Source organism: Ictidomys tridecemlineatus, chromosome 11 (genome assembly GCF_052094955.1).
Source record: "Ictidomys tridecemlineatus isolate mIctTri1 chromosome 11, mIctTri1.hap1, whole genome shotgun sequence".
Lineage (NCBI taxonomy): Eukaryota > Metazoa > Chordata > Mammalia > Rodentia > Sciuridae > Ictidomys > Ictidomys tridecemlineatus.
This window is the reverse complement of record NC_135487.1, coordinates 8,492,098-8,503,773: the sequence shown is the minus strand read 5'-3', so window position 1 is coordinate 8,503,773 and position 11,676 is coordinate 8,492,098. Positions and strand designations below refer to the sequence as shown.

At 49.1% G+C, this 11,676-nt stretch overlaps 1 protein-coding gene across 1 annotated transcript; it reads right to left on the bottom strand.

Annotated features, from left to right (window-relative positions):
- Positions 1-5,327: 5,327 nt before the first annotated feature.
- LOC144368557 (PRAME family member 12-like) lies at positions 5,328-7,851 on the bottom strand. The gene is made up of 3 exons (XM_078027738.1): positions 7,565-7,851; positions 6,730-7,305; positions 5,328-5,877 (listed from the first exon to the last, which is right to left on the bottom strand). The coding sequence occupies exons 1-3, from the start codon at positions 7,849-7,851 to the stop codon at positions 5,328-5,330; spliced, it is 1,413 nt and encodes a 470-aa protein (XP_077883864.1).
- Between the last annotated feature and the right edge of the window lie 3,825 nt (positions 7,852-11,676).

The following is an 11,676-nucleotide window of genomic DNA, read 5'->3' as shown; positions in this document are numbered from 1 at the left end:
CTGGCTGCCTGTGGCCCCTGGGAACCCAGGGCCTCAACTCCCCAACTCCCCCAAGGCCAGTCTTACCACCCTTGCCACTGCAGGTTTCTTGCCTGCCCAGGAGAAGCTTTACTCCTCTGTGTGGTGCAGAAGGGCAACCTCGGGTCAAGTTGCCCAGGGCCACCTCCAGGGTCTGCCAAGCTGCCCAAGGTCACTCAAGTGCAAGCCAGTCTTTCTCACCTTGGTGGCAATGATTCCTCTGATAGTGTCTCTGTTTCTTGTTAATTCCCTCTGGGCGCATGGTCCTCTCAACAGCCTTCTGGAAAGGGAAACAGAGCTCAGGCCATGTTCCAAGCCTGCCCAAGGCTGCCACTTGCCCCGTAGCAAGCCCTGCCTGGGGCCACCTCTGCAGCCCCAGCTCCCTGCTCTCCCCTAGTTCCAGGTGGTGAGTGGTCTCCTATGTGCCTTCTGTGGGCACCTCCCAGCCAGACATTCTGGTCATCCCCCCACACCTTTTCTCACTCCAGTGCCTTGGGTCATAAGATTATCTCGAGAGTCCTGACAAGGTGTCAGACTGAAAGACTGTTGGACGGAAAGGACAGGACTCTGGGAGTTTGGGAAAGGCCTTGGACAAACAAAAGCTTTGGAGAAGACCCAGGAAGACCCCTGAGGAGGAAAGTTGAACTGTGTCCTGGTTGGAATGGCACCTCCCTGGGTTATGGAAACCCAGCTAAAACCAGTCATTGTCAGAGGACCTTAGCAGCCAGAGAGGGCTTCTGAAACTGCATTTTGTCAATGGTTATCCAAGATTGAAAACATGCTAATTATCAGAATACACACACACACACACACACACACACACAGAGAGAGAGAGAGAAATATATCCACTTGATGGATTAATCCACTGATTGGAATAGATCTCTCACGATCTGATCATTTCACCTCCTGCATTAACACAGAGGGTTTTGGAGGACACCTCATATCCAAACCATATCAGAGACACTTGCCTTTGACACGTATCTTCTGCTCTCCAACTTCCCGAAGAGCTCACAGTCCCCACCCTCAGTGGCTAATGGAGACTGGACTCTCATATGTAACCATACAATGGGACCCCAACCTGGGTGACTCTCCTGAGGACAGCAATGGAGTTCCTCTTTGGGAAGTTCCTTCAGGGAGGAATAAGGCCCTGTCATTTGTCTATGTTGCCTCAATTCTTTTCACCTTTGATCAGCAGGACCACCTCAGGAAGAAGGCCAGGAAGGTTTTTGAAAGTCTATATTTGATAAATTCATAATTTTGATCGGATACGTCTGGGTTAATATGTTTTTCTGATTACATTCCTAAGACCAGTTTACAAGGGTTAATTATCAGTCTAATATGATTTTAACAAATAACTTACAAGGCTTTTGTTTGTCTGTTTTGTGTAGTGGCACCAGAGTACTGTCCGTCTACAAGTATTGCCTTGTCTATATAAACCAAAATTTACTGATATAAACCAAAGTTAGATTTATATATTAAGAAGACAAACACTTGTTAAAATATTAATTACATTGTGACTGTTACGTTTTATTCTCTAGAGCAACTAACCTGACAAATGAAGTGTTGTACATTTCTGGTGAAACAGCAACTGTTATTTTAGAGTATTGTTCCACGTTACAGAGTCTATAACTTGGTTAATATAAAAACATCAATAAAAGTGTAGTACACTACTCTTCTTTACATATTCAATGTGCTTTCTTACATTGGCTAGACCCCCAAATCTCTCTTTTGTGGTTTTTTGGCTTAAATATAAAGCATCACTGATGGGGATACACCACTCTGACCATCTTGATTTTAGAGAGTAGATGTCTGCTGCTGGCCAGCAATAAAGGTTTAATTGGAATGGCAATGTGTGGTCTGAGGGTTATTTGAGGGTCTCAGTATTGGTAGAACATTCATCCAGGGGAATTTTGAGTCTGAGGCTATTATTCTCCTTTTAGCTATGGCACTTGCTCCCCGGTGCAATGTAATATCTTGAGGGTTTTCAATGCTCTATGGCCAGGTACTGAGGTGCACACTTACAATCCTAGTAACCTGGGAGGCTGAGGCAGGAGGATTGGAGGTTCCAAGCCAGCCTGGGTGATGTAGTCAGAACCTGTGTCAAATAAAAATATAAAAGTTGTTGGGGGTGTACCTAAGTAGTAAAGTGCCCCAGGTTCATAATCCGAGGTATTACACACACACACACAGTCCAGCAGAGACATGCATGCCCCAGCACCTCAAAAAAAAAAAAAAAGAAAAGAAAAAGAAAAAGAAAAAAGACACATTGACATAGAAGACAAATTAGAATAGAACCAAAAGTAACAACTAATGGTCTTTGGCGGCAGGTGGAGCTCAGGGGTGGTGCACCTGCCTTGCCTGTATGAGGCCTAGGCTTCATCTCCAGCCTCTCCCCCCACCCCCCACAAGGTGCAGACTGATTCTAGTTATTTCTAACCATTGGAAGTGTGTGGGCTGAGTTCCCCCAGGAGAGAGGGGTAGTCACTAGTGATCAGCCATGAGTTCAGGTTCCTGCAAGAGCACCCCCAGCCTTAGATTGCAAGGCAGCAGGGTCCCTGGGCCTAGTGTTAGAAGTCCACGTGGAGTGGGGGTAGGGTCCTGGTCTCTGCACTTGTGTCACCCAGATGGCTTTGGACCCTGGGCTTCTTCAAGGAAAGTGACTACAGATGTGCCCTGGGGTCTTTCCAACCTTGAGAGGATGGAGGATGAAGAGAGTCAGGCTGACGATGACCCGGTGACCCGGTGACCTGGTGAGCTCCTAGCGCAGGCCAAGTACTTTCCATAGTTTTCAAATCTGCACGCCAGACTGGTCCTACTAGCTGCTTTTCCCTCGTGGACACTGGTGCTCACAAGGAAAGTCATGTGCCCAGTGAGACACAGCCAGTCCAAGGGCTCTGGATGGGACGGGCAGGAAGCTTCACAGTGGTTCCCTGGCATCCACAGGACATTGACTTATCTTATTTTTTTTTTTTTTTTTTGTAATGGGGACTGAACCCAAGGATTCTCTACCACTGAGCCACATGTCCTGGCCTTTTAATTTTTTAATGAGATAGGATCTCGCTAAGTTGCTTAAGGCCTTGCTAATAGCTGGGGCTGGCCATGAACTTGAGATCCTCCTGTCTCAGCCTCAGCAGTCATTAGGATTACAGGCATGTGCAACCACACCCAGTGCTCCTTATTATTTATTTATTTATTTATAAGGGATTCAGCCTGGTATAAGGGAGTGAGACTGGGGTATTTGCCAATGAGCTACATCCCCCGCCCTGCTCTGAGGAATAGAATGTAAATATGCCAGAGTGCTGCTGAACTGGGCCCTGGAGAGGAGCCTAACACACCTGGCAGGCTGTGCTTCCTGCCCTTTGGGAGCCACTGTCATGTAGGAAGCTCAGCCCTCCTGAGACCACCAGGCTGAGAAGTGCACCCAACAGGGGGAGGCCCTGGTGAGCAACAGGCCACATACAGAGAAGACCAGAGGGCACTGTGGTACATAGCTGTAATCCCAGCAACTCAGGAGGCTGAGGCAGAAGGATCACAGGTTGCAGGCCAGCCTTAGCAACTTGAGACCCTGTGTCAATAGAAAAAATAAGGACTGGGATGTAGCTCAGTCATAACACTATGTATTAAGCACCTGTGTGGCTAGACAGGGGGTCAGGTAGGGTCCACATGGATGAAGATGGCAGGTGAGTCCCTGTCTCTGGGGCTGGCCACCTGTAAGAAGCAAGAATGTGCAATGTGGCCAACTGTGATCCATTCCTTCTATGGAACAACCATGGTGTGGACGATGGGGTGTTCAGGGAGGGCCTCTGAGGTGATGCCAACTGAGACCTGGAGGAGGAGCCAGTCTAGTATTGGGGAGTAGGGGGCATATGGGGACAGCAGAGAGCCCCCTGCCTGCCCTTCCATAACCAGAGCCTGTCACCATGGCGGTTGAACCCCTGCTCCAGCTGCTGCTCCTGCCTGGCAAGTAGCAGGTTTTCACCCCAAGAGGAAGAGAGAGCCAGTCTGCTTGAAGGAGAGTGACCTCGGCAACATGCTGCAGCTGCAGAAGGTGACAGCACTTTGATCTTTCTCCACACTCCTCCCAAATGCAACCTGGCCACAATTGTACAGATCTGAGCCCCTTCAGAACACACATCCGCTCATTCTGGAAGCTGCAGATGCTTGGAGCAAGGAGAGAGTTATGTGATCGCAAAAAGAATAGTGGAGAAATGGTTTGGTTAAATCCACAGGAAGGGGGTCCAGGAGTGTCCTGTTTTATTGATCACACTGGGCAGATTGTCAGCAAATGACCAAATAAAAAAATCCATTTTGAGCCCCCACCAAACAGAAAACAATCCTAGTCTTGAATCCTGTTCCTCAGTTATGCCAGAAGGTAGCCTTGAACCTCCAGTGGTGTCTGAATTAGGCAACTGGAAGTCCGTTTAAATAGCCTGCTCACACAGTGCAGGCTAAAATTCTGAAGTTCCTGCTATTTCTGTCCTCTGACTTTGGCTATGGTTTGAGTTAACCTCCCCCTTCACTTCCCTGAACAAATCTGCAGGCAGCACCAGGCTTCCAGGACTGCTGGTCTGTCTTGGTAGCTCAGACTTGCTTCTTTGCCCTGAACAGAGGCACAGAAAAAAAGCAGGGCTTCAAATCCAGCAAGGCAGGTATGGCAGCTATGCCCCATGCTTCCACAGGATTTCAAATTAGCAGCCGGGTGTGGTAGCACACACCTGTAGTCCCAGCAGCTTGGGAGACTGAGGCAGGAGGATCAAGTTCAAGGCTACCCTCAGCAACTAATTATGTCCTGGGCAACTTGGAAACTGTCTTAAAAAAGGTTGGGATGTGACCTAATTGTTGAGCACCCTTTGGTTCAATACACACACACACACACACACACACACACACACACACACACACACACAAAATCATCATATTAGTGAAAATTTAGTACATTTTTATTATGGAATAATACAGCCAAAACCCAAGTCGCATAATAAAATGAAGGCCCCTATACCTATCTTCCTGAAGGCCAACCTAACCCATTTTCCAGGGGTACTGGGGATTGAAGCCTGGGTATTTGACCAGAGCTACATCCCCAGCCCTTATTTGGAGACGGTTTTCCTGAGTTTTCAAGACTGGACTCAAATTGGAGGCCATGTGCACACATGAACCCCATCAGAAATTTATAAGAAGCATTTCTTGAGGTTCTGGAGAACAGCCTCATGCCTGAAAAGCGCACTCTACCTGAGCCTCACCCCCAGCCCAAGAAAGCTAATGTGTTGTGCATGTCAACAATCCCCTGCCTACCGAATTGCCACTGGGTTTCAGGCAATAAAATCTGTATGTTTGAGGTGAAGAACACAATCATAAGAATAAATCTGGATGTCGTGGACAGGCCTGATGTCCTTCACCAGCTGCATCAGCTCCTTCTGAACCTGGTCAAATTTCATAGGGTTGATCTCAGTCCAAAAACCCCAGAGGATTTCGTCAAAGCTCTCCAGAGGGGCAGGGTACTTCGCTTGTTCCATCGGCAGGCTAGCGGTGTGTCTCAGCAGGTTCTTAAGAGCAGTCAGGGAGATTTGGTTCCCACAGAAACTGAAGGTTTTGAGCTGGGAACAGTGACCCAGGGCTGGCGAGATGGCATTTACCTGGGTCTCTGTTATCTCACAAAACTCTAAGACCAGGGTCTCAAGGGTGTGTGCCACCTTCTCCAGCAGGACCCGGAGGGGCTCAGGACTCATATCTTTCATGCGAAAAGAGCTGAGATCCAGACACTTCAGTTGATCAGTGCTCGGACACATGGACAGGTGCTGTAAATCCTTCTCCTTGAGCGGACAACCTCTCAGCGAGAGCGTTTTCAAGGGGGTCCGACTCCTGGAGAGAAAGCAAAGAGTTACTTCTGGAGAGTGAAGGCACCACGTGGATATAGTGGGAAATGGTAGGTGAGAACTGTCTAATCCCAAACCCAAGGTCGCCCTGACCTTCTGATGATGGTGGACCCCCAGGACACTGCAGGTTGCAGAATCTGCTCCTACACTCACCCATTTCAGGGTGAGCCTTTCACCACCACTTGAGTGACCAGGGGGTCCATCATCTCTAAGGCTCCTCCCCTGACTGCCAAGCCCAAGGCCACAGCTCTGGCCACAGGAGGTCAGGGGGAGTCATGTACGAAGGACAATCCCAGGCAAGATGAAGGAAATCCACCAGGGTTGTCCACCTGTGGGGCTCACACCTTGTACCCTCCATCCCTGCTCCTCACCCTCAAGTCCAGAATCACCACCTGAGGCTCAGAGCAGCCTTCCCCAGGGGGGCATTGGGGGTGGCTTCTCTGCTCCCCGCTGGAGAGCACAGAGCTTCCCTGTTGCAAGGTGCAGGTGTGGGGGCTTCCCTCCTGCAGCGCCCTGTCCTCTACCCGTCTCCCACCTCCTTCGCTGGACAGGACTCCTGAAAAGGAACCTCACCCACCCTCACTAGCTCTTGTCCCTCCCAGCTGGCTTTCCAACATGGTGGCACTTCCCAGACCATGCGCCCTGGTTCAGCCCTCTGCTTCTGTATGGGTGGTGATGAGACCACCCTTCAGGACTGAGCAGGGGACCAGAACCTGAGGTCACTCAGTCACTCCTCAGCACCTCCTTCCCTGACATGGCCGGTGGCCGGGGCACAAGCCCTGTAACTGCTCGGTCAGCAAAAATGGCTTTTGGGGCAATGCGCACCCTTCATACTTACAGGAGGATTTTGTGCAGCGCTCCGTAGAGGAAGAAGACGTTGTTCACGTAGAGCTCACGGAGTTTGTTCACCTTGCGCAGTTGAAGGCTGAATCTATGAGAATACCACCTGTTGATGGAGCGGCCTGTGAAGACCTGCGGGCTCAAGTCGGAGAGATGGAGGACGCGAAGGTTCCTCATCTCGATCAGGACAAAACAAAAATGTTCCATTATTTCTCGAGTCCAGTGCTGAGCATTCACCTCCAGTTCCCGCACGTAGTACAATGGCAGAGTCCTCAGGAATTTAGAGAGTTTCAAGTAGAAACCCCCAATCTGCAGCTTCTCACAGTATATACGGGCCACCCCCTTCCTCTCCTCCACCCACTCCCTGAGGCTGCCAAGGAATCTTTGGAAGACTTTGTCCAGATCGAAATCTACGAAGATCTTCAAGTGTGGCTTCGCTGCTCTTTGGCTGCATTTCTCTCTTTCCTTTGGAGACGTGGCCTCTTGTGAGCAGGCGCCCAGTGGGGCTCTAGACCACTCATTGGGGCTGTCCTGATTCACTTCCCGAAAATCGATTGCTTTCAGTTTCCATTTCCTATGGAGAAAATGGGAAGGAGGCTCGAAAAATAGACAAAGACCCGCCGACTTCCAACCTGTGCATTAGACCCCAGTGAACCCCTTGTTCTGGGCAGCTGCTCCTCTGCTCTCCTATTTTTCTCCATGTCCTCTCTCCTTGAATCCAGCCAGGGACCCTTCCTGTGGAAGGAGCAGGACAGCCTCCTCCCTGGCACCACCTGGTCCACCCTTCACCCTGTGCTGCCTCCCCCAGATGTCTCTTCCTGGCCCCTCCTCACCTGGGGTAAATGTTCTGGGAAATCAGCAAGTCTAGCCCATTCAGTAGGGTTTTTAAGGCCTTCACATCTCTTGTCTTCAGCAGGTAGTCCACAGGCAGACAGGCCAAGGGGCAGGACAGCACCATCTTTTTTACCATCTCCATGTGACCCCCCATTATAGCCTCCTTGTACAACTGCAGGGTAAGCACCCTGGGCAGGTTCTCCAGATTGGGAATGGGCAAGGCCTCGTTGCACAGTATATTCTGTATCACCAGGTCCTGGAGTGTGGGTACCGTCCTGATGCTCATCCTGTTGAATCTGCAGGGAACAGAGGCACCCTTTCAGGCCAAGCCTGAAAAACCCCTTCCCAACCAGCCGAGGTCCAAATCCTGGTAAGCCACAGCTCTGTGGTGGTGGGGATCAAATCCCCAGTATCCAGGTCCACCTCTGGTCCTCCCAACTCTAATCCCACTGGTTGTCAAGGAGTCTGAAGGCTCACCAGCCCCCTGTGGACAGGTGACTCATCCTCACTTTTGAGATCCTGGGGAGTGAACCAAGGGCTGAATGCACGCCAGGCAAGTGCCTCACCACTGATCCACATCCCAAACCTAAACCTCAATTAGGACCCCCTTAAAGAGAACTGAAGTGTCACAGGGCCAATGCCCAGCCTGGTGGCACAAGCCTGTAATTCTAGCAACTTGGGACACTGAGGCAGTAGGACTACAAGTTCAAGTCTAGCCTCAGCAACTTAAGAAGACCCAAGGCCCTCGTGAGAGATCCAAACAGAATAAAAAATTCAAAGGGCTGGAATGTGGCTAAGTGGTAAAGCACCCCGAGTTCAATCCCCATTACCAAAAAATGATTTTTTAAAAAATGAGAACCTCAAGTTCAAGGGCAGACTGGGAAACTGAGCAAGACCTTGTCCGAGGCTCAAGATGTGGTTCAGTGGTATCGAGCTTGCCGAGCATGTGAGGCCCTGGGTTCAATTCCCTGTACCACACATGCACACACAAAACTATATACATATGTGGACATGCACAGATGTAAATCTAGATATAGCTATAGCTTAGGAGCTGTGCTGAGGGTGGTAGCTCAGTGATATAGGAGGTTACTGAGCCCACATATAGCCTTGGGTTAGATACCCATTGGACCCCAAAAATGAAAATCGGAACTTTTGGTTACTGAACTTAGAGGAAGTTTCTTTGGGGTTCCTGGTTTCAGAGGTTTATTCCATGGACAGCCAGCTCCATTGCTCAAGAGGCAGAAGAACATGACCAAACAGAGCCTCAGAAAAGCTGATCAGTACAGGGCAGCCTGGAGGTGGTGGTCACGGTGCCAAGAAACTTTAACAGGGGTTCACGGGATGCTTTCACTATATCCCTTGTGGCTTTGAAACTTACATGTTTCTCCCCTCATCCCCGCATCTTCTTTTCTCTAACCTCTTTCATGATCTCCCTGATCTCCTTCCTAATCCCATTTTCTTGAATCACCTCTATAAAAGCCCCCTGTTCTTGAGGATATGCAGAAGCACAAGCTTTGGGACACCAGTCCCTATGTTTCTTCTTTGCTAGCAAAACAATAAACCTTTTCCTTTTTCTCAGTATCTTGTCATTGCTATTGGATCAGCATGGAGGATGGGGACCAAGCCTTTGGTTGCAAAAATATAAACCCAAAGACACACCCACAGGGACCTATTTCCTCCAGCCACACCTCACCTGCCTAGAGTTTATCACCCAGGATGTAGTCCTATCAAATCCATTAAATAGATAAATGTACTGATTATGGATCTTATAACCCAATCGTCTCACCCCTTGCATTAACACTTGAACATCTGGGAGAATACATCTTATCCAAACCGTGACATCAAAATACAGTAATAAAACATTGATATAAAATGTATACATCACATACATGTGCACATATTCCTTTGTTTTGCGGTGATAAGGTTTGAACCCAGGTCCTCGTACTAGGCAAGTCCTCTAACACTGAGCAACACCCTCACCCTGTTTTAAGCTCTAAATACAAAATGACTTGTAAAATCACAATACACAAATTCCATGAACTGTCATTTAAAGGAATATAGACTACATATGAAAATTGTCAAGACAATTCAATATCAAATACATAGCTCTCGCTTAAAAATGTTGCACTGGGCCAGGCGCAGTGGCACACGCCTGTAATCCCAGCAGCTAGGGAGGCTAAGACAGGAGGATCTTGAAAGCCAGCCTCAGCAAAGATGAGGCACTAAGCAACTCAGTGAGACCCTGTCTCTAAATAAAATTAAAAAATTGGGCTGGGGATGTGGCTCAAATGGTCAAGTGCCCCGGAGTTCAATCTTAGATGCCAAAAATAAAAAATAAAAAATAAATTCATTGGGTGCAGTGGTGCATGCTGCTAACCCTAGCAATTTAGGAGGCTAAGGCAGGAGCATCAAAATTTTAAGGCCAGCCTTAGCAATTAGGAAGATGCTAGGCAACTAATTGGGGCCCTTTGTCCAAAAAAAAAAAAAAATGTAAAAGGTGCTGGAGATGTGGCTCATTTGTTAAGCAGCCCGAAGTTCAATCCCCAGTCCACAAAAAGTCAAGTTGCAGGTCAGCCACAGCACCTTAGCAAGACGTTGACCAACTTAGGTAGACCCTGACTCAAAATAAAACACAGGTCTGTGGAGATGAAGCTCAGTGGTAAAGCCTCCTTGGGTTCAATCCCTGAGAATCAGCAGCAGCAGCAGTGGTGGCAAACTGGGCTGCAGTCACCAGGGCAGACTGGCTGTGGGAGACAGGGTGGCGCATCCTTAGGGGGGGCTGTCCCTTACCCTCTCTGCACGTCGGGATGGAAGGGTCTGGCTCTCCAAGTGTCAACAGATCCAGGCAGTGACTCTTGGTGCAGGATTCTCTGGAACCTTCTCTGGCTGCTCTGAAGCTTTTATTCCTGCGCTCCAAACCCCTCCCTTCCAATCAGAAGCTCATATCTGACTAGATTATTGAATCTCCTCCAGTTAATCCTGGTTGGATTTTCAGCTTGTTGATTGGTTTTAGCAGATCTGCAGGCAGGAAGGGGAAGGGATTCTGGGTGGGGCGGAGATCCTCTCAGGGATTTCTTTCACAGAGCTTCATTCACAGGGTGACCTCAGTTCTGAGCATGGGACACCAAAGGACTAATCTGATATTGGACAGAGAAACCCCTGAAAGCTCATTGTTCAGAGGCCCGTGGCCACACTGGTACTGCAAACATGTTCTAGAGTTAAAAGCTCTTAGGTGTGATGGCTCACTTCTTTAGTCCCATCTATGCCAGCAGCCCCAGAGGCTGAAGGAGGGCAATCCCTCAAGCAAGGAGCTCCTGGCTAGCCTGGTCAGCAGGGTGAGAACCCATCTCAAAAACAAAAACAAAAATATTTTATGAAGCCAGGCGTGGCTGCACACACCTCTAATCCCAGTAGCTCCAGAGGCTGAGGCAGGAGGATTGCAAGATCAAGGCTGGCCTCAGCAATTTAGCGAGGCCCTGAGCAACTCAACAAGACCCTGTCTCAAAAAAATAAAAAAAGTGGCTCAGTGGAAAAGAAATTGGAAAGGAGTTGCTAGAGACACAACAGCGACTCCTAAAACCTCTCGCTACCCTGGAGGACAGGGAGGGAGGAGCAGTCTTTTGTTCCCTTACAAGGTAAAGGGTGTTTTAGGGGGATCAGCTCAGCAAACTGGCTTGAGAATATTGTCACCAAATATGAGCTGGGACCTGAGACCAGAGAGCAGCTTCGACTGCCAGCCCTGGGAAGGCCACTTTTCCATGTCTGAAGCCACTGAGGGTGGAAGCTGTGGGTACCTCTCAGGATGTTGGGGAGCAAGAAATGGAGGTCAATGTGTGGATCCCTCTCATCATGGCAGCCACCACCTGGAGCCTTTCAGAGTCAGGGTTCTTCCTACAGGGACATTTCCCAGGCAATGCTGAGCCCCACACAGTGTCAGGGTCCTTTATCCTATAAAAGCAAAGTCTAAGGAACAATGACATTTTAAAGAGTGTTCGACAATAGCGAGGCATGGTGGTACAGGTCTGTAGTCTGAGAAACTGGGGAGGCTGAGGCAGGAGGATTGCAAGTTTGAGCCTGCCTCAGCACTTGAATATAGTAAGACCATCGGCAT

Bases quoted from the DNA above. Each gene is read 5' to 3' on its own strand.
- LOC144368557 (XM_078027738.1), bottom strand. From the start codon at position 7,851: ATGAGCATCAGGACGGTACCCACACTCCAGGACCTGGTGATACAGAAT. The intron at 7,306-7,564 runs GTGAGGAGGGGC...TTTTCTCCATAG, and splicing joins TCCCAGAACATTTACCCCAG to GAAATGGAAACTGAAAGCAA. The intron at 5,878-6,729 runs GTAAGTATGAAG...CTTTCTCTCCAG, and splicing joins GCGCTGCACAAAATCCTCCT to GAGTCGGACCCCCTTGAAAA.